General features: G+C 44.0%; 1 protein-coding gene across 1 annotated transcript in view; it reads left to right on the top strand.

The window, feature by feature from the left end:
• Window positions 1-5,776: 5,776 nt before the first annotated feature.
• LOC115122820 (1-phosphatidylinositol 4,5-bisphosphate phosphodiesterase eta-2-like) overlaps window positions 5,777-23,115 on the top strand; it is a 126,629-nt gene continuing 109,290 nt past the window's right edge. Inside the window, exons 1-3 of the mRNA XM_065021102.1 lie at window positions 5,777-5,991; window positions 8,334-8,444; window positions 22,518-22,746. Coding sequence (XP_064877174.1) covers window positions 5,777-5,991; window positions 8,334-8,444; window positions 22,518-22,746 — 555 coding nt within the window. The remainder of the gene's footprint in view (window positions 5,992-8,333; window positions 8,445-22,517; window positions 22,747-23,115) is intronic.

The following is a 23,115-nucleotide window of genomic DNA, read 5'->3' as shown; positions in this document are numbered from 1 at the left end:
CAGTCCCAACATGGCTTTATACTCTTCATTCCAGTCTTACCCCAGTTCAAATCCACTATAGAACAGTCCCAACATGGCTTTACACTCTTCATTCCAGTCTTACCCCAGTTCAAATCCACTATAGAACAGTCCCAACATGGCTTTACACTCTTCATTCCAGTCTTACCCCAGTTCAAATCCACTATAGAACAGTCCCAACATGGCTTTACACTCTTCATTCCAGTCTTACCCCAGTTCAAATCCACTATAGAACAGTCCCAACATGGCTTTACACTCTTCATTCCAGTCTTACCCCAGTTCAAATCCGCTACGGAACAGTCCCAACATGGCTTTACACTCTTCATTCCAGTCTTACCCCAGTTCAAATCCACTATAGAACAGTCCCAACATGGCTTTATACTCTTCATTCCAGTCTTACCCCAGTTCAAATCCACTACGGAACAGTCCCAACATGGCTTTACACTCTTCATTCCAGTCTTACCCCAGTTCAAATCCACTACGGAACAGTCCCAACATGGCTTTACACTCTTCATTCCAGTCTTACCCCAGTTCAAATCCACTATAGAACAGTCCCAACGTGGCTTTACACTCTTCATTCCAGTCTTACCCCAGTTCAAATCCACTACGGAACAGTCCCAACATGGCTTTTTGTTAGTGTTTAAAGACTTTGCGGTACTTTATGACAAATTCACAGTGAATTGTTATACAGTTGAAGTCGGAAGTTTACATACACCTTAGCCAAATACATTTAAACTCAGTTTTTCACAATTCCTGACATTTAATCCTAGAAAAAAATTCCCTGTTGTCACGACTTCTGCCGAAGTCGATGCCTCTCCATGTTCGGGCGGTGCTCGGCAGGCGACGTCGCCGGTCTTCTAGCCATCATTGATCCATTTTTCATTTTCCATTGGTTTTGTCTTGTTTTCCTTCACACCTGGTTCCAATCCCATTCATTACCTGTTGTGTATTTAACCCTCTGTTTCCCCTCATGTCCTTGTGAGAGATTGTTTGTTTGTTCATTTATCGTGTTGTTTGTGTTGGTGCGTGCGACAGGGCCTCGTTCCCACTTTGTTTTCATTATTGTCATGGTTTTGGAGCTGTGTTTTTAAGTTATTAAACTACTTTGTTAACCAAGTTCTCCTGCGCCTGACTTCCCTGCCACCTGTACACACGTATATGACACCTGTCTTAGGTCAGTTCGGATCACCACTTTATTTTAAGAATGTGAAATGTCAGAATAATAGTAGAGAGAATGATTTATTTCAGATTTGATTTATTTTAATATACTTAATTAGTATTTTGTAGCATTGCCTTTAAATTGTTTAACTTGGGTCAAACGTTTCGGTTAGCCTTCCACAAGCTTCCCACCACAAGTTGGGTGAATGTTGGTCCATTCCTCCTGACAGAGCTGGTGTAACTGAGTCAGGTTTGTAGGCCTCCTTGCTCACACACACTTTTTCAGGTCTGTCCACATATTTTCTATAGGATTGAGGTCAGAGCTTTGTGATGGCCACTCCAATACCTTGACTTTGTTGTCCTTAAGCCATTTTTCCACAACTTTGGAAGTATGCTTGGGGTCATTGTCCATTTGGAAGATCCATTTGCAACCAGGCTTTAACTTCCTGACTGATGTCTTGAGATGTTGCTTCAATATATCCACATAATTTTCCATCCTCATGATGCCATTTATTTTGTGAAGTGCACCAGTCCCTCCTGCAGCAAAGCACCCCCACAACATCATGCTGCCACCCCCGTGCTTCACGGTTGGGATGGTGGTCTTCAACTTGCAAGCCTTCCCCTTTTTCCTCCAAACATAACGATGGTCATTATGGCCAAACAGTTCTATTTTTGTTTCATCAGACCAGAGGACATTTCTCCAAAAAGTCTGATCTTTGTCACCATGTGCAGTTGCAAACCGTAGTCTGGCTTTCTTATGGCGGTTTTGGAGCAGTGGCTTCTTCCTTACTGAGCGGCCTTTCAGGTTATGTCGATATAAGACACGTTTTACTGTGGATATAGATACTTTTGTAACAGTAAAGGTCCATTGCTGTTGTTCTGGGATTGATTTGCACTTTTTGTACCAAAGTACGTTCATCTCTAGGAGACAGAATGCGTCTCCTTCCTGAGAGGTATGACGGCTGCATGGTCCCATGGTGTTTATACTTGCGTTCTATTTTTTGTACAGATGAACGTGGTACCTTCAGTCATTTGGCAATTGCTCCCAAGGATGAACCAGACTTGTGGAGGTCTACAACTTTTATTACTCCGGTCTTGGCTGATTTCTTTAGATTTTTCCATGATGTCAAGCAAAGAGGCACTGAGTTTGAAGGTAGGACTTGAAATAAATCACAGGTACACCTCCAATTGACTCAAATTATGTCAAAAGGATTTCAACTCAAATAATGTCAAGTCCTAACAGACTTGCCATAACTATAGTTTGTTAACAAGACATTTGTGGAGTGGTTGAAAAGCAAGTTTTAATGACTCCAACCTAATTGTATGTAAACTTCCGACTTCAACTGTATGTCCTCTGCATACTGTATGTTTAACAACACACACACACACACACACACACACAGACACATACACATACACATACACACACACACAAACACGCACGCACACACGCACAGAAGCACGCACACACACACACACACACACACACACACACACACACACACACACACACACACACACACACACACACACACACAGACAGAGACAAAGACACATACACACACACACGCACGCACACACGCACAGAAGCACGCACGCACACACACACACACATGCACACACACACGCACACGCACGCACACACGCACAGAAGCACGCACGCACACACACACACAAACGCACACACGCACACGCACACGCACACACACACACAGAAGCACACACGCACACACACACACAAACGCACACACACACACACACACACACACACACACACACACACACACACCAAGCTCATCCCCCCAGGAAAACTAAGCAGCAGGCCTCCGTATCTCCATATCTGTGCCACCATGCCATCTGGCAGACAAAAACTCTGCTCTCTGTTGGCATGGTAACCCTATGTACGGGTATGCAGTGGCCTTGCTGCTCTGATCCTCTGATCTTTCATCCATCCAGTGGGAATGTACTTTTAACTTATTTTATTATAATGTGTGGGTGATTACGATCTTGTCTCGTTTGCTGCAACTCCTCAACAGGCTCAGGAGAGGCGAAGGTCGAGTCATGCGTCCTGCGAAAACATGACCCGCCAAGCCACGCTTCTTAACATCCGCTTGCTTAACCCGGAAGCCAGCTGCACCAGTGTGTCGGAGAAAACACTGTTCAACTGACAACCGAAGTCAACCCCCAGACACCCAGCTCGCCACAAGGAGTCACTGGAGTGCAATGAGCCAAGTAAAACCCCGGAGCCAAACCCTCCCCTAACCCCAACGACGCTGGGCCAATTGTGCACCGCCCTATGGGACTCCCAGTCACGGCCGGTTGTGACACAGCCTGGGATCGGACCTCAGGCTTTAGTGACACTGCAACACTGCGATGCAGTGCCTTAGACCACTGCACCACTCGGGAGGCCTAGTTTTATCTATCTTACCAGGGTCGTATTCATTAGGCCACACTTTAGCAAAACGTACCAATACGGCACACTTTAGCAAAACGTACCAAAACGTTTTTGGAACGAAAAACAAAAACAAGTGTTTCTTATTGGATAAGTTCAGGTATTTCCTCCCTGTTTCAGTCCGTTTTCCTCCATTTGATGTCCAAATAAATAAGACCCTGGTTAGTAAGTTAATCGACACATCATTCTCACTTCCAAACCATGACCAAGGGGATGTACTCTATACAGGATGGAGATTATAAAGAGACATTTGATAATAACTAGTGCACTTTTTTGTTCAACCTTCTTTGTACTGTTGAACAACAAGTAATGGTTCTCTTCCTTCAATAACCACTTTTGGAGACGTGCTCCCAATTAAAAGATCCCCGGGACACTGAGGATGGAGAAGCACTCTGTTGTTTTTTAAGAGCTAATCTCATTCTATTCTACACATTTTGCCATGAGGCTGAGAGAATTTCAGGGGGCCCCCCCAGAACCCGTGGGCCCCCCCTCCGCCGCTGGGGGCTGCGATGGTGTGTGTGGTACGCCCAGCATAATATGAGACTCGGCACTCCCAGGCAGGCTGGCTGAATGGCAATATGCTTCTCTCCGGTATCTGCAAAAGGAGGGAGGGAAAAATAGATAGAGGGAGGAGGGATGATAAGAAGGAGAGAAAGGAGAAGAAGAAGACAAAGGTGAAGGAGATGGGGTGGGGGGCTTAAATCATCACCCATAGTGTTAAATAGGCCTGGCAGGTATGTCTTCAATGATCTCCCATAGTGTTAAATAGGCCTGGCAGGTATGTCTTCAATGATCTCCCATAGTGTTAAATAGGCCTGGCAGGTATGTCTTCAATGATCTCCCACATATATGTGTCATGCTGATATAGTCTGGTAATGATTCATACAATAATTTATCCGACAGTGCCCAAATCTTAATCTGCAGCCGGGATTGTGGGTGGGGGGAGAAGAGGGGAATAGGGAGAGAGAGAGAGAGGGATGAGGGGTGTTGTGGAGAAATATAAGCCTAAATCTAAGCCTAAATCTGAGTTATTCCTATCCAGGTCCCACCAAAACCGTTTAAAATCCCACAATGCTATTATGAACTGTAGGATGAAGCCACGGTATTAGCAGAACCAACGCTGACAAACACGGAGGAGATTTGCTGTAAAATGTAATATGCAAATGACATATCTCCCAACATAATTCCTGAGATAGACAGAAACAGGAAGTGACAGAGATGGAGGGGGTATAATTATTGTGAGGGACAGATACAATTCAAACATTGACACGTTGAATCATCAACAGGCAGATGCATTGCAGCATTATTCTTTAGTTTGGCCAGAGTATAGAGAGATGTATAGAGAGAAGACAGAGACACAAAGAGAGATAAAGAGAGAGAGAGAGAGAGGTTGTACTGCAGTCTAATTACAGGAGGCATGGGTTCTCATTTCATTCCTGCTTAATAAGGTTGTACCTTTTTAATGAGGAACAAATCCATTCACAACTCAGCCTACAATTCTGTCTGCATAGTTTAGCACATTAGTTTTATCATGTCACAGTTTGAGTAAGAATTTGTTTTACAGAGTGTCGCCTATTCAGGTATAGTTAAATAAACCAAAGTTTTTGTTTTCAATGACATGTTGCATCGTAAGCTCGGTAGTATTCATTAAGCACCAAACGGAATAAAATGGACTGGAACAGGGACTGAAACATTGTCCAATAAGAAATGCAAATTCTCGTTTTCTGTTGCAACATATTGCTACGTGTTTTTCTATGGTGTGCAATAATAAATCCAACCCAGTGGTCCTTTCCCACAAATGGAAGAAATGGAAGAATGCAGAAGTCAAATCTTCATTTGACCCATTTTGTCGCAGGACAAAAATGTCCCTGCAGCAGTTCTTAAAATGATATTGTGAAATACATTTTTATGGAAGTTATTGAAATTGTAAAATTATTCTAATTTTATCAAGTACCATATAACTTTTTAGGAAATGTTACACATTGATAGATACTAAGTTAACATTGAATGACCTTAATTGAAACTGTACAGCCTAGAAACTTAGTGTGCTGTCAGTCTTCATCGGAGACTACCTGTGCTGGGGGACATCTGCAAGATGGTGCTGTCAGTCTTCATCGGAGACTACCTGTGCTGGGGGACATCTGCAAGATGGTGCTGTCAGTCTTCATCGGAGACTACCTGTGCCAGGGGACATCTGCAAGATGGTGCTGTCAGTCTTCATCGGAGACTGCCTGTGCTTGGGGACATCTGCAAGATGGTGCTGTCAGTCTTCATCGGAGACTACCTGTGCTGGGGGACATCTGCAAGATGGTGCTGTCAGTCTTCATCGGAGACTACCTGTGCTGGGGGACATCTGCAAGATGGTGCTGGCAGGCTTAAATAATACACTGTGCTAAGTTGTTGTCCTTTTGGTTTGCTGTCACATGTCACACCCTGGCCATGGAGAGGCTTCTATTCTCTATTTTGGTTAGGCCAGGGTGTGACTTGGGTGGGCATTCTATGTTCATTTTCTATGTTTTGGATTTCTGTGTTGTTTGGCCAGGGGTGGTTCTCAATCAGAGGCAGCTGTCTATCGTTGTCTCTGATTGAGAACCATACTTAGGCAGCCTGTTTTCCCACCTGTGTTTGTGGGTAGTTATTTTCTGTTTAGTGTGTTTTGCACCTGACAGAGCTGTTTCGGTTGTTCTTTTGTTTATTCAGTTTAATAAATAACATGAACACGCACAACGCCGAGCTTTGGTCCTCACCTTCTTCCACAAACAGCCATTGCATCACAGTTTACCATAAGGTGTAAATAATGACCAAACTCAATTTATACTTAAGTACTTTTCTGACTGGATACTTTTACATCTTACTGAAGTAGTTTCTCAAGAAGGCTAATTTGACTTTAGTAAATTACAATCTAACCCATTTTTACTTAAGTACAGTTTTTCAGTACTCGATCCACCTCTGCAAATTATACATAGTCTGACTATAAAACGTTGCATCCACACTGGGGAAAGGTTTATCGATCTACAGTAGGCCTACATCTGTCTATCAACTGATGGCCCAAATCAGCTCCTAAAGTTAGCCAGGGAAACACAAACAGTAGCTGATCTCAATGGCAACCATTATTGATCACCTCGACCGCTCCCTAAAAGATGATGTCGGCGTTACCTTAGTCAGAGATCTGTATATAAAGACGAGATGCTCATGTCCATGTCTCCGCCCTAACAATGGGAGTCATCCCAAAGGCAGGAAGGCAGGCGACAAGCTTACGCCCCGATCATACCGACAGGGTTATTGTGTTTTGGTACACCAGAAGTACATTAATTTCCAATGAAACACTGCGTTTACCTTGCAGCATTGCGTTACAGAGGCAGTCACTACGTTCTATGTGATGCGTACGTATGCATCAAAACTGTATCCGTAGAAGGCTTAACAGAAATGGTAGCAGAAGGTGAATATTGAACTTTGGTTGCACACAAATCCAGATGACAACGCTCACCATTTTGTGCAATGACGCTGTAGGTGTGATCGAGGCGTTGGGTCTGCATATTAAGCCTGTAGAAACACATTGGGCTTATTATGACGAGAGTGAGCCTTCTCCTCTTCCTCTCTGCCTTAGTCCTGCTTGCAACCAAAGTCTTTGAAGATACTGTATGTTTGCCCTCTGGTTGGTATTGTCATCGGAGCAACTTAGTCCTGCTTGCAACCAAAGTCTTTGAAGATACTGTATGTTTGCCCTCCGGTTGGTATTGTCATCGGAGCAACTTAGTCCTTTTTGAACAGACTAAAGGTGATTTATCTATTTGACAAGCATTCCGTTCAATAGAAATTAAGTATTTCCTCGTTTACCACGAAAAATCTACTGTGGCAATTTATCCGCCACTTTGTAGAAATGGAAACCAAATGTTGGTGTACTGTTATTTTTTTTGTTTACTATTATTGTTATCCAAAAGTGTCTGGCATGGTCATCTCTTATCAAGGAAAATAAGAAAGGACCCTGTCCACATTTGAAATGTCTCTGACTACATCATTTCAATCTGGAGATTGCATTATTTCTGCCAAAACGCTAGGCCTGAAGGCAGAATCGCTAGACCACCCCAAGACACGATTAAACAACATGTTGACAGTTCATTCATAACCTTAAGATACACGACACGCTTGTATGTCATAGCCTAGTAGACACCAGTATCTATATGGTGTTATTAAGCTATATAAAACCACGGTTGTTGATGTGTATGGCTGCATTTCAGATAAAAGTTTTGTACATCTGAATGTTGTAGTAATAGGACCTTAGCCTATACCATTTGAGCGAGCGAGACACAACATTCTCTTAAGATTGTGAGCCCTGGTCTCAATGTTTCGACCGCCCCGCAAATGGAGAGAAAGAGTACTGTAAATGTTTAGCCAATCACAAGTCTCATTTGGATTTCCTAATGAATCCAGAAAATTCTCAGCCAAAGAAAAGATTGATCAAATTAAGATCCGACATCTGTACAGTAACGCCAGTGTTTTAATTTCAACGATGCAGCACCCCGGTGTAAAATATAAACATTTCCTAAATCTTAATTCTATTGACAGCTGGATGATGGATTGGTTTTATTCCCCGCCGCCTCAGGCTGGCCTGGTATGACTCAATATCTCCAGGTCACTCTCGGCGCCGCCTCAGGCTGGCCTGGTATGGCTCAATATCTCCAGGTCACTCTCGGTGCCGCCTCAGGCTGGCCTGGTATGACTCAATATCTCCAGGTCACTCTCGGCGCCGCCTCCGGCTGGCCTGGTATGACTCAATATCTCCAGGTCACTCTCGGCGCCGCCTCCGGCTGGCCTGGTATGACTCAATATCTCCAGGTCACTGTCGGCGCCGCCTCACTAAGTCCGACCTCCTCGATATACTTATACTGATACTTATGTTGTATTGAGGCAGTTCATTTTTCCCTTCTTTTTCTCTAGTCACCTTGTGCGCCTCTTGTTTGTTTTGGGTGGCACTCGTTACCTCGTGTAATCGGAAGATGCAACGGGGAGTGAATGCGTTGAAGTTACGAAAGAGAGTCTTTAGTCTTTAGTATGATCGTCTTCTGGAACGTCTGAGTGAGTGCTGATGTCAGGGCATCTCAATCCACTTCTCAGAGTAGCTCTCTTAGGAAAATGTGTTATAGCCCAGCACTAACACACCTCTTTCAATAAATCAGGGTGATTTAAAATGTTGAATACGATGTGGTAGTACTGGGCTAGAACCAAAATGGCGCCCTCAGGAATAGGATGTGGTAGTACTGGGTTAGAACCAAAATGGCGCCCTCAGGAATAGGATGTGGTAGTACTGGGCTAGAACCAAAATGGCGCCCTCAGGAATAGGATGTGGTAGTACTGGGTTAGAACCAAAATGGCGCCCTTAGGAATAGGATGTGGTAGTACTGGGTTAGAACCAAAATGGCACCCTCAGGAATATGATGTGGTAGTACTGGGCTAGAATCAAAATGGCGCCCTCAGGAATATGATGTGGTAGTACTGGGTTAGAACCAAAATGGCGCCCTCAGGAAAGGACTGAGAAACACTGGCCTATGCTACAAGTTCACAGAGGCAGTAGAAGTATAGTTGTACTGTAGCTTGCATGAAAGGAAGGCAGTGGATGAGTTATGGATTATTTTCCATCCGACAAGCAGTACGTGTCCAGATTCCCCCAGTGAGAGATGCATTGTTTTCCTCAATCTGCACACTGTGGACGGTCTGTGGCTGTCAAGACCCACCTAAGGGGTTGTATAAAACTGTTTGTTCCAGGGCTGGGATAACAACTTGACAGATATTGTATGATGTAGCAGAGAAACTGACATTCTCTCTCTCTCTCTCTCTCTCTCTCTCTCTCTCTCTCTCTCTCTCTCTCTCTCTCTCTCTCTCTCTCTCTCTCTCTCTCTCTCTCTCTCTCTCTCTCTCTCTCCCTCTCTCTCTCTCTCTCTCCTCTCTCTCTGTCCCCTCCTCCTCTGTCCCCCTCCTCTGTCCCCCCCGCCCTCTCTCTCTCTCTCGCTCTGTCTCTCTCTCTCTCTCTCTCTCAATTAGGGTGTTCAGGGTGAATATGTGGTTTCTCTCTCTCTCCCATACACACACACCAGAGAGGGAGAGAGAGAGAAACCACATATTCACCCCGCACACCCTAATTGACGAACCAAAACATGCTTTGTTGATTACAAAAAAGTATTTGACTCAATATGGCATGAGGGTCTACTATACAAATGAATCGAAAGTGGTTTTAGGGGAAAAACGCATGACATTATAAAATCCATGTACACAAACAATAAGTCTGCGGTTAAAATTGGCAAAAAACGTTTCTTTCCACAGGGCCGTGGGGTGAGACAGGGATGCAGCTTAAGCCCCACCCTCTTCAACATATATATCAACGAATTGGCAAGGGCACTAGAACAATCTGCAGCACCCGGCCTCACCCTACTAGAATCTGAAGTCAAATGTCTACTGTTTGCTGATGATCTGGTGCTTCTGTACAGATTCTGCCAGACCTGGGCCCTGACAGTACATCTCAGTAAGACCAAAATAATGGTGTTCCAAAAAAGGTCCAGTCGCCAGGACCACAAATACAAATTCCATCTAGACACCGTTGCCCTCGAGCACACAAAAACTATACATACCTTGGCCTAAACATCAGCGCCACAGGTAACTTCCACAAATCTGTGAGAGATCTGAGAGACAAGGCAAGAAGGGCCTTCTATGCCATCAAAAGGAACATCAAATACGACATTCCAATTAGGATTTGGCTAAAAATACTTGAATCAGTCATAGAACCCATTGCCCTTTATGGTTGTGAGGTCTGGGTTCCACTCTCCAACCAAGAATTCACAAAATGGGACAAACACCAAATTGAGAATTCTGCAAAAATATCCCCCGTGTACAACGTAGAACACCAAATAATGCATGCAGAGCCGAATTAGGTCGATACCCGCTAATCATCAAAATCCAGAAAAGAGATGTTAAATTCTACAACCACCTAAAAGGAAGCAATTCCCAAACCTTCCATAACAAAGCCATCCCCTACAGAGAGATGAACCTGGAGAAGAGACCCCTAACTAAGCAACCTGGTCCCGGGGCTCTGTTCACAAACACAAACACACCCTACAGAGCCCCAGGACAACAGCACAATTAGACTCAACCAAATCATGAGAAAACAAAAAGATAATTACTTGACACATTGGAAAGAATTAACAAAAAAACTGAACAAACTAGACTGCTATTTGGCCCTACACAGAGAGTACACAGTGGCAGAATACCTGACCACTGTGACTGACCCAAACTTAAGGAAAGCTTTGACAATGTACAGACTCAGTGAGCATAGCCTTGCTATTGAGAAAGGCCACCGTAGGCAGACCTGGCTCTCAAGAGAAGAGAGGCTATGTGCTCACTGCCCACAAAATGAGGTGGAAACTGAGCTGCACTTCATAACCTCCTGCCAAATGTATGACCATATTAGAGACACATTTTTCCCTCAGATGACACAGATTCACAAAGAATTAGAAAACAAACCCAATTTTGATAAACTCCCATATCTACTGGTTGAAATTCCACAGTGTGCCATCACAGCAGCAAGATTTGTGACCTGTTGCCACAAGAAAAGGGCAACCAGTGAAGAACAAACACCCTTGTAAATACAACCCATATTTATGTTTATTTATTTTCCCTTTTGTACTTTAACCATTTGCACATTGTTACAACACTGTATATATACATAATATGACATTTGTAATGTCTTTATTGTTTTGAAACTTCTGTAGTGTAATGTTTACTGTCCATTTGTATTGTTTATTTCTATTTTGTATATTATCTACCTCACTTGCTTTGGCAATGTTAACACATGTTTCCCATGCCAATAAAGCCCTTTGAATTGAATTGAATTGAGAGAGTGAGACTGTGTGAGTGTGTGAGTGTGTGAGTGTGTGAGTGAGTGAGTGAGTGAGTGAGTGAGTGAGTGAGTGAAGGCCAAGGACAGCCTTGGTGCTGAATTGTGCCAATAGTCATGTCTTCCTCACCAACATGTAGCTTAGCCTGTGATTCCAACAAATTGTCTTAACCCATCAAGTCATGTAAAGATCTGGTCACAGAAGACAGTCTTTGTGACCAACTATTTATTTAGTTTTGACTAAAGGTTGCACATCAAATTTAGGGACCATAGTAAACAGTTCAGGGCCAATTTCATCATAAAATGTTTCCTTGGTGTTAAATACAGTCTGTGAACAAACTTAAAATGAATAATTTGATGTTTCAGAATATGGGATGCCAAGGTCATATTTCTCCATATTCTGTTCTAATTAATTAAAGGGTTGTTCAGATTCATATTTATCTGTGGACCATACGTTTTAATTAACGGTTAGCACAGAATGCGATTTCCAACAGTTGTTTATTTATCAAAGAGATCAATCCGCTCAGAAGGCCAGATAATTCATTTATACATCGTATCATTGGCTGGTTTGGTAGTTGGGTTTCCCAAGGGACTCCATAGGCCAGCATAGCTAAATTGTAAATATGAAAAAGAGGAGTTGCCTGGTGTGTATGTGTCTTTCAAATCTTGGGATGTTCTCAAACCATTACTGTTCATGATATTGGCAAGGGTCCACATGTGGACCAGGGGGGGGGCAAAAGGCAGCGAGGGTTGATTTGGTTAGATGGCGATCTGTCTTTTGAAAAGGAAACATAGGAAGGAAGCTGATGAAAACACAAGCTGAAACTAGTACTGTGTACACAAGCTGAAACTAGTACTGTGTGCACAAGCTGAAACTAGTACTGTGTACACAAGCTGAAACTAGTACTGTGTGCACAAGCTGAAACTAGTACTGTGTACACAAGCTGAAACTAGTACTGTGTGCACAAGCTGAAACTAGTACTGTGTACACAAGCTGAAACTAGTACTGTGTGCACAAGCTGAAACTAGTACTGTGTACACAAGCTGAAACTAGTACTGTGTGCACAAGCTGAAACTAGTACTGTGTACACAAGCTGAAACTAGTACTGTGTGCACAAGCTGAAACTAGTACTGTGTGCACAAGCTGAAACTAGTACTGTGTGCACAAGCTGAAACTAGTACTGTGTGCACAAGCTGAAACTAGTACTGTGTGCACAAGCTGAAACTAGTACTGTGTGCACAAGCTGAAACTAGTACTGTGTGCACAAGCTGAAACTAGTACTGTGTGCACAAGCTGAAACTGAAACTACTGTGTGCACAAGCTGAAACTAGTACTGTGTGCACAAGCTGAAACTAGTACTGTGTGCACAAGCTGAAACTAGTACTGTGTGCACAAGCTGAAACTAGTACTGTGTGCACAAGCTGAAACTAGTACTGTGTGCACAAGCTGAAACTAGTACTGTGTGCACAAGCTGAAACTAGTACTGTGTGCACAAGCTGAAACTAGTACTGTGTGCACAAGTACTGAAAAACTAGTACTGTGTGCACAAGCTGAAACCAGTACTGTGTGCACAAGCTGAAACCAGTACTGTGTGCACAAGCTGAAACTAGTACTGTGTGCACAAGCTGGAACTAGTACTGTGTGCACAAGCTGAAACTAGTACTGTGTGCACAAGCTGAAACTAGTACTGTGTGCACAAGCTGAAACTAGTACTGTGTGCACAAGCTGAAACTAGTACTGTGTGCACAAGCTGAAACTAGTACTGTGTGCAAAGCTGAAACTAGTACTGTGTGCACAAGCTGAAACTAGTACTGTGTGCACAAGCTGAAACTAGTACTGTGTGCACAAGCTGAAACTAGTACTGTGTGCACAAGCTGAAACTAGTACTAGTACTGAAACTAGTACTGTGTGCACAAGCTGAAACTAGTACTGTGTGCACAAGCTGAAACTAGTACTGTGTGCACAAGCTGAAACTAGTACTGTGTGCACAAGCTGAAACTAGTACTGTGTGCACAAGCTGAAACCAGTACTGTGTGCACAAGCTGAAACCAGTACTGTGTGCACAAGCTGAAACCAGTACTGTGTGCACAAGCTGAAACCAGTACTGTGTGCACAAGCTGAAACCAGTACTGTGTGCAAAACTAGCTGAAACCAGTACTGTGTGCACAAGTGTGTACTGTGTGCACACAAGCTGAAACTAGTACTGTGTGCACAAGCTGAAACTAGTACTGTGTGCACAAGCTGAAACCAGTACTGTGTGCACAAGCTGAAACCAGTACTGTGTGCACTAGTACTGTGTGCACAAGCTGAAACCAGTACTGTGTGAAACTAGTACTGTGTGCACAAGCTGAAACTAACTGTGTGCAGTACTGTGTGTGCACAAACTGAAACCAGTACTGTGTGCACAAGCTGAAACTAGTACTGTGTATACAAGCTGAAACCAGTACTGTGTGCACAAGCTGAAACCAGTACTGTGTGCACAAGCTGTGTGCACAAGCTGAAACTAGTACTGTGTATACAAGCTGAAACCAGTACTGTGTGCACAAGCTGAAACTAGTACTGTGTGCACAAGCTGAAACTAGTACTGTGTGCACAAGCTGAAACTAGTACTGTGTGCACAAGCTGAAACTAGTACTGTGTGCACAAGCTGAAACCAGTACTGTGTGCACAATCTGAAACTAGTACTGTGTGCACAAGCTGAAACCAGTACTGTGTGCACAAGCTGAAACTAGTACTGTGTACACAAGCTGAAACTAGTACTGTGTGCACAAGCTGAAACTAGTACTGTGTACACAAGCTGAATGTTGCTGTTGCGCTAGCCATGGTGCTGAAATGATTCCTACTACAGTGTGCCTATACAATACTAAGTACAGCATAGCCATAATGTTCTCTACACGGTTAGAGACCGTTAGTAGGTGAATGGGGTTTGACTATTTATCTTATAAGTGTGATGTAGCCTATGCGGGTAATCAATCATATTTTACATTTGACATTTTAGTCATTTAGCAGACGGTTTTATCCAGAGCGATTTACAGGAGCAATTAGTGTTAAGTGCCTTGCTCAAGGGCACATCAACAGATTTTTTTCACCTAGTCGGCTCGGGGATTCGAACCAGAGATTCGATCCAGCAACCTTTCGCTTATTATTAATTAGATGACACCTGTAGGCATATCTGCCAATAGGTGGTTTGGAGACCATAGCTCATATACCTTACTATCATGCCCAAATGATGAAATTGTGTCAAAGCCCAGCGAGAGATTTCACTTTTAGAGGTGGTGTGTACTGTAAACTTGCTTCGGTGGGTCACTCCATTCCCCCAAGGGGCCTGCGGGGAGGCATCACGCCGTTTCAGCGCGAGGGTCACTGAAGCATCCACTCTGCCTCCCATCCTTCAGGATAAATTACAGGAGCTCTGTTTTGTTTCGTTTACCACACACGTCTCCTATCTCCTGCGTGTGATTAACCTGCCTTTGGAGAGGGACAGTCTGTGGGTAGCTGCAAGCGATAGTTAAACACTATGAGCCATTTTCAGTTTGTGTTGGGGTTTTTATTTACTGTTTTAATAAATTCACAAAGTATGCTATAACTCGCCTTTGAACACGTTTTTTGGGGTCAGGTGACAGTGTAGGAATATAACAATGTCAAATAAGGATTCGTAGTCAGGTGTTTCGAGCTTTACTTGATTGAAAACGGCGCGATTTCCACAAGTTGTGGCGCATTGTTTGTCACTATTTACATTTGACAACGTTCCGTATTGCCCCTTGTTACAGTTCTAGGCTGCAATTAGGAACGTTTCCCCCCTCTAGTTGACATTCTTTGTGTGGGATAGTGATTGCATTATCAATTTCCCAGTCACTTGACTTGAGACATAATTATGTCAAAGGGTTTAAGTTGCCAAGAACCCGACTCTCAGTGGTACTCCAATGATAAGCCATTGAAATGTCGTATTTGTGCGACTTGGTCCAAGGGGAAAAGACGCTACATTAAATTGGATGACCACCTATTTTCAGTCAATTGGATCAAATGTCCCAAAGGCTCAGCCGTGAAACCAACGCGTCGAAATCGACCAAAGGGCCAAGGTTAGTTAACGTTAATTCATGGCATTTATATATCCCTTTTTTTCATGTTTGTTGTTGGTTATCGTCCAATTCAATTTTAAAGTGTAGCTTCGCCAACGTTTGTTTGGGAAACAGGAGAACCCCCAAAACATCAGAAGTTGACTATCGTAATATGTTGCTTTACTCCAAGTTGAGTCATACTGTATACTTCAAAATGCAGTTTACACTGCGCAAGAGGGCTGTGGGCTATTTGCAGATGTACATTATTAGTCTACTACACCACTCTCCAAAATACATTACAGGTAAAACACAATTACCCTTAATTAACATCTTGTTTTCAAGAGAAAGCCAATATGTTAATTCCAATGTGTCTTGTAAATACATAATGAGCTGCCCCTTTGTTTGTTTGTGGTCAGTTGTAGCCGTCTGGATTACACTTCAAGTTGTAGGTGTAGCATACATTGTATTCCTGTTATCATTGAACTACATACACTCTCTTTACTCACTCTTCTCAATGAGATATGCCTTGTTATATTGTGTCACAGCAACTGGGGAATAATGGTCCTGGCTGCAGTCTTTAGTTTGGCAGGGAGCTGGCACCACATTGAATATGTATGTCTATAGCTGGCATGATGCCCCCGGGCAGTTTACATGGGCTGCCCACCCCTGGCTGGCTATTAAGCTTTATTTGAATTGCCCCTTATAGTGAGATGATGCAATGGCTCTGTGGCTTCCTCTTACTGTAGACCTATCATTGATGAGGTTATCATACAGTCATTCAGAAGGCTTGTGACTGTGGCTCCACATTGAAGCCCCCCAGGTCTCCAAATGATGCTCTGCCCAGAGTAAGAGGTACAAAAACGCACACATTTTGCTGAAATGCATTATGTACATATATGCACAAATTGAATGTGAGACTGTGTTGCTTATTCAGGAAGTGTACTGGTACATCAAGCTACCTCAGAAACCGGAGATTAGCTCCTGTGAGCCAATCCCACTCGCACAAACCAAGGCTTGTGCCGAGCTACTTTCTATAAATGCAAGTTAAAATACACTTTTTCATTAGTCAATCTATATTATGAAGACGATCAGTTTGGTTTGTTATTTAATATTTGAGTATGTGTTGTGTATTCAATTTTATGACAGCTTTTGTGCTCTGAGAAAATTGCAAGAGATAACATTGTAATAGGAAAAGAGTATATTGCTGCTCTGTCTAGATGGAATGCATGGGAAGATGTCCTCGATCACCCTGATTGGAGGAGATTCGATCACCCTGATTGGAGGAGATGTTTGTTTGTTGTTTTGTTTTCTATACGGAAAGCAAGGTGATTACACAGGTCGGCCCCTCCATTGAAGGTAACTGGAGATTTAGCTGTAATAATGGTCCTGTATACCACTGCCTCACTCTGAGAGAGACAGCGAGAGCGATAAAAGGACTGTTTCATGTCTCCGCTCGGCTGGGGGAAGTGTGTTAGTGTGCGAGTGTTGTCACTTTGATTCCCTCTGATAGCCCCACAGGAGACACTTTCAGGGATGAATAAGACATTTTAATTGGTGCAGAGGAAAAACAATACTTTTTACATGCTTTGTTCACTCTCTGCGTCTCTCTCGCTCCCCCATTTTCTCTCTTTCTCACCACACGTTAAGTAAATCCCTCAGACCTGGATTAGAGATATGTTGCACAGTTTGTAGTTGGCAATCTCTCTTCTCACCATTAATGGAAATTGGATTAGAGATATGTCTTTCTCACCACACGTTAAGTAAATCCCTCAGACCTGGATTAGAGATATGTTGCACAGTTTGTAGTTGGCAATCTCTCTTTCTCACCACACGTTAAGTAAATCCCTCAGACCTGGATTAGAGATATGTTGCACAGTTTGTAAATCCCTCAGACCTGGATTAGAGATATGTTGCACATCTCTCTCTTTCTCACCACACGTTAAGTAAATCCCTCAGACCTGGATTAGAGATATGTTGCACAGTTTGTAGTTGGCAATCTCTCTTTCTCACCACACGTTAAGTAAATCCCTCAGACCTGGATTAGAGATATGTTGCACAGTTTGTAGTTGGCAATCTCTCTTTCTCACCACACGTTAAGTAAATCCCTCAGACCTGGATTAGAGAGATGTTGCACAGTTTGTAGTTGGCAATCTCTCTTTCTCACTACTGCTGCACCCTACTCCTTCCTCCTTCGTCTGAGAGGCAGCCTTTTAAACCCCAGCTGAAGAAACAAAAGAGATATAATGGCACAACCCCAGTCTCGCTGCTGAAAGATGCAGGTGCACCTTGTTGTCATCTGAGATGGAGGGATATTGAAGATAAGCTGACAGGAGAATAAGCTTATTGAGCTGGATGATTGCCTTCCTGTTTATCATTGTGACAGTAGAAGAGCTGGCTACTAAAGCGGTCGTTAGCAGATATTGTGATTTACTAACTCTCTGCAATCTACCAAGGAATCAGTGGCTGTATACTAATGATCTCTATCAAGGAATCAGTAGCTGTATACTAATGATCTCTACCAAGGAATCAGTGGCTGTATACTAATGATCTCTACCAAGGAAACAATAGCTGTATACTAATGATCTCTACCAAGGAAACAATAGCTGTATACTAATGATCTCTATCAAGGAATCAGTGGCTGTATACTAATGATCTCTACCAAGGAATCAGTAGCTGTATACTAATGATCTCTACCAAGGAAACAATAGCTGTATACTAATGATCTCTACCAAGGAATCAGTAGCTGTATACTAATGATCTCTACCAAGGAAACAATAGCTGTATACTTATGATCTCTACCAAGGAAACAATAGCTGTATACTAATGATCTCTACTAATGTGACATATGGACTCCAGGCAATCCCCTGGAGTTTAGCCTAGTGCTCTAGTCTGCTCTGACAGAGTGCACTAAGGACAACATGACTCCACCCCTTCGACTTTCCTAGCCTCTTCTTCCACCTAGATTCCACTCCCACTGGGGCACCAGACAACCATCACTGTGGTTTCTTTAACAGCATTGAGGTTGACACCAGCTGACCTCTGACCTCATTCTCAGCTTCCTCCTGGGGGAAAATGTGTCAATGTGTCCGTCACCTCTTGTCTGGCTTCTATTGTAACCACGTAAATAGCTGTTATTAAGCTCTTACACGGTAAGTAGTAGTCTGAGTGTTGTTACCAATCAAGGTCACGGGGTAATGTGTTTTACTATAATCATGTAGTCATCACAACATTTGTTTAGTCTTTGTAATTGTTTTATTGTTGTTGACGATCAATGTAATTAATTTGTTTTCAAGCCCAGTAGCTTTTATTTCGCTGTTTGGAGGAAGGTGAAACAAACAAACCACTTGTGTATTTTAAATCAGACCTTTTTGACCTAAAGTGATTTCTCCCCCTCAGAGATCTGATTGTTTCCCTTCTTCTCTGGCACATTGTTCCACTTGTACGTTGTACATACGTGATTCTGACATTCTCCAGTAAATTGCAATCAATGAAATTAAGACAAATGTGTGTGTTAAATGGTTACTATAGGGATAATAACATAACAATTGATCAGCTTCATTTCAGTAGTTATTCCAAGTTTTCTGGGCCGCGGTGCCATTTCGTTGTTGGCTGTCCTCTCGAAACAGCAGGCTCATCAAGCACAGAGACTGTATTTATATCATTGTAAAGTAGGCTCATCAAGCACAGAGACTGTATTTATATCATTGTAAAGTAGGCTCATCGAGCACAGAGACTGCATTTATATCATTGTAAAGTAGGCTCATCAAGCACAGAGACTGCATTTCTAACATTGTAAAGTAGGCTCATCAAGCACAGAGACTGCATTTCTAACATTGTAAAGTAGGCTCATCAAGCACAGAGACTGCATTTCTAACATTGTAAAGTAGGCTCATCAAGCACAGAGACTGCATTTCTAACATTGTAAAGTAGGCTCATCAAGCACAGAGACTGTATTTCTAACATTGTAAAGTAGGCTCATCAAGCACAGAGACTGTATTTATATCATTGTAAAGTAGGCTCATCAAGCACAGAGACTGTATTTATATCATTGTAAAGTAGGCTCATCAAGCACAGAGACTGTATTTATATCATTGTAAAGTAGGCTCATCAAGCACAGAGACTGCATTTCTAACATTGTAAAGTAGGCTCATCAAGCACAGAGACTGCATTTATATCATTGTAAAGTAGGCTCATCAAGCACAGAGACCGTATTTCTAACATTGTAAAGTAGGCTCATCAAGCACAGAGACTGTATTTATATCATTGTAAAGTAGGCTCATCAAGCACAGAGACTGTATTTATATCATTGTAAAGTAGGCTCATCAAGCACAGAGACTGTATTTATATCATTGTAAAGTAGGCTCATCAAGCACAGACTATTTCTAACATTGTAAAGTAGGCTCATCAAGCACAGAGACTGTATTTATATCATTGTAAAGTAGGCTCATCAAGCACAGAGACTGTATTTCTAACATTGTAAAGTAGGCTCATCAAGCACAGATTGTATTTATATCATTGTAAAGTAGGCTCATCAAGCACAGAGACTGCATTTCTAACATTGTGAAGTAGGCTCATCAAGCACAGAGACTGTATTTATATCATTGTAAAGTAGGCTCATCAAGCACAAAGACTGTATTTATATCATTGTAAAGTAGGCTCATCAAGCACAGAGACTGTATTTCTAACATTGTAAAGTAGGCTCATCAAGCACAGTCATGAGATGAGACTCTATTTCTATCACTAGTCTATGCTGCTGTCCTCTTCTCCTTGTACTGTATGTGTTTCCTGAGCGTGTTTCCATAGCAACTGCTCTGGACCCAATAAAGGGTTAGTTTGGAGTGGCCAGTCGCTGGGCGACCTCTTACCCAATAAAGGGTTAGTTTGGAGTGGCCGGTCGCTGGGCGACCTCTTACCCAATAAAGGGTTAGTTTGGAGTGGCCGGTCGCTGGGCGACCTCTTACCCAATAAAGGGTTAGTTTGGAGTGGCCGGTCGCTGGGCGACCTCTTGCCCAATAAAGGGTTAGTTTGGAGTGGCCGGTCGCTGGGCGACCTCTTACCCAATAAAGGGTTAGTTTGGAGTGGCCGGTCGCTGGGCGACCTCTTACCCAATAAAGGGTTAGTTTGGAGTGGCGGTCAATAAAGGGTTAGTGGGCGACCTCTTACCCAATAAAGGGTTAGTTTGGAGTGGCCGGTCGCTGGGCGACCTCTTGCCCAATAAAGGGTTAGTTTGGAGTGGCCGGTCGCTGGGCGACCTCTTGCCCAATAAAGGGTTAGTTTGGAGTGGCCGGTCGCTGGGCGACCTCTTGCCCAATAAAGGGTTAGTTTGGAGTGGCCGGTTAGTTTGGCTGGGCGACCTCTTACCCAATAAAGGGTTAGTTTGGGTGGCCGGTCGCTGGGCGACCTCTTGCCCAATAAAGGGTTAGTTTGGAGTGGCCGGTCGCTGGGCGACCTCTTGCCCAATAAAGGGTTAGTTTGGAGTGGCGGTCGCTGGGCGACCTCTTGCCCAATAAAGGGTTAGTTTGGGTGGCCGGTCGCTGGGCGACCTCTTGCCCAATAAAGGGTTAGTTTGGGTGGCCGGTCGCTGGGCGACCTCTTGCCCAATAAAGGGTTAGTTTGGAGTGGCCGGTCGCTGGGCGACCTCTTGCCCAATAAAGGGTTAGTTTGGAGTGGCCGGTCGCTGGGCGACCTCTTGCCCAATAAAGGGTTAGTTTGGAGTGGCCGGTCGCTGGGCGACCTCTTGCCCAATAAAGGGTTAGTTTGGAGTGGCCGGTCGCCGGGCGACCTCTTGCCCAATAAAGGGTTAGTTTGGAGTGGCGGTCGCCGGGCGACCTCTTGCCCAATAAAGGGTTAGTTTGGGGTGGCCGGTGCCGGGCGACCTCTTGCCCAATAAAGGGTTAGTTTGGGTGGCCGGTCGCCGGGCGACCTCTTGCCCAATAAAGGGTTAGTTTGGAGTGGCCGGTCGCGGGGCGACCTCTTGCCCAATAAAGGGTTAGTTTGGAGTGGCCGGTCGCCGGGCGACCTCTTGCCCAATAAAGGGTTAGTTTGGAGTGGCCGGTCGCCGGGCGACCTCTTGCCCAATAAAGGGTTAGTTTGGAGTGGCCGGTCGCCGGGCGACCTCTTGCCCAATAAAGGGTTAGTTTGGGTGGCCGGTCGCCGGGCGACCTCTTGCCCAATAAAGGGTTAGTTTGGGTGGCCGGTCGCCGGGCGACCTCTTGCCCAATAAAGGGTTAGTTTGGGTGGCGGTCGCCGGGCGACCTCTTGCCCAATAAAGGGTTAGTTTGGAGTGGCCGGTCGCCGGGCGACCTCTTGCCCAATAAAGGGTTAGTTTGGAGTGGCCGGTCGCCGGGCGACCTCTTGCCCAATAAAGGGTTAGTTTGGAGTGGCCGGTCGCCGGGCGACCTCTTGCCCAATAAAGGGTTAGTTTGGAGTGGCCGGTCGCCGGGCGACCTCTTGCCCAATAAAGGGTTAGTTTGGAGTGGCCGGTCGCTGGGCGACCCCTGAGGTTTGACTCTGCCTGTTAGAGGAAGTCTTTGCTACAGTACTACTGCAGTATTTCTCTGCCACGCTGTGCCTGCCTGTTATCTCTTAGCAGGAGCATCTCACCTCAACCTTCATTTATCATATCACCAGTGTTTTACAATAGATTCCTGAGGGACAATGTTTGTTGGGAGGGGCACATTTTGATTCTACCCACCTGAATCATTAAGCTGAAACCAAAATGTGCACCACCTTTGTGTTCCCAAGAGGGATGGCTGGAGAAACCCTGCATTTTACACACAGCTAGAACACATTTTATTTTCCTTAACTTTTGAAAACACGTCCCAGTTCTTACTTACAGTGCTTCTGTGCAGTGGAGTTACATTGTGCAGGTTTCCTTGACGTTATCGTCGTCTTTAATGTGTATCTAACCCAAGTTGACGAGTTTGTCCATAATTGCTCCACTAGCAGCAAATCAACCAGCTGCTGCTTCTTAGAGCTGCTGCATAACTCCAAGAGTGAAAGAGCAAGAGAAGTCCCCCTGGAGAAGTCCCTCTGGAGGAGTCCCCCTGGAGGTCTGGAGGAGTCCCCCTGGAGAAGTCCCCCTGGAGAAGTCCCCCTGGAGAAGTCCCCCTGGAGAAGTCCCAAGTCCTCCTGGAGAAGTCCCCCTGGAGAAGTCCCAAGTCCCCCTGGAGAAGTCCCTAATTGATTGATTACAAGACTTTTGATTGTTCAGGCTTCCATGACCTTTGAATAGCCTTGATTTTCAAATGTTTTGAGGTGGGTCATAGCCACTTTGGAAAAACATGCAGTATTCGTTTACCCATTGCAGAATATCAGGGTGGGGTCAATTCCAGCCAATTGCATTGTATACAATTGAATTGCATTCCTATGGAGAAATACCATGTCCAAGTCAACAAATGAATTGAACTGAAGTGACCCAAGCCATGTAGAATGATGTGGTGTTTTGTGTACTTTACAGTAGACTGTGGATGACCCAACAACCAATTCACTGACACATTCCATCTCCACATACCGACGGTATTTCCTTCTATCATAACTCCTT

Source organism: Oncorhynchus nerka, linkage group LG7 (genome assembly GCF_034236695.1).
Source record: "Oncorhynchus nerka isolate Pitt River linkage group LG7, Oner_Uvic_2.0, whole genome shotgun sequence".
Lineage (NCBI taxonomy): Eukaryota > Metazoa > Chordata > Actinopteri > Salmoniformes > Salmonidae > Oncorhynchus > Oncorhynchus nerka.
Note: the sequence above shows the minus strand (reverse complement) of the source record. Positions and strands in the feature narration are given on the sequence as shown.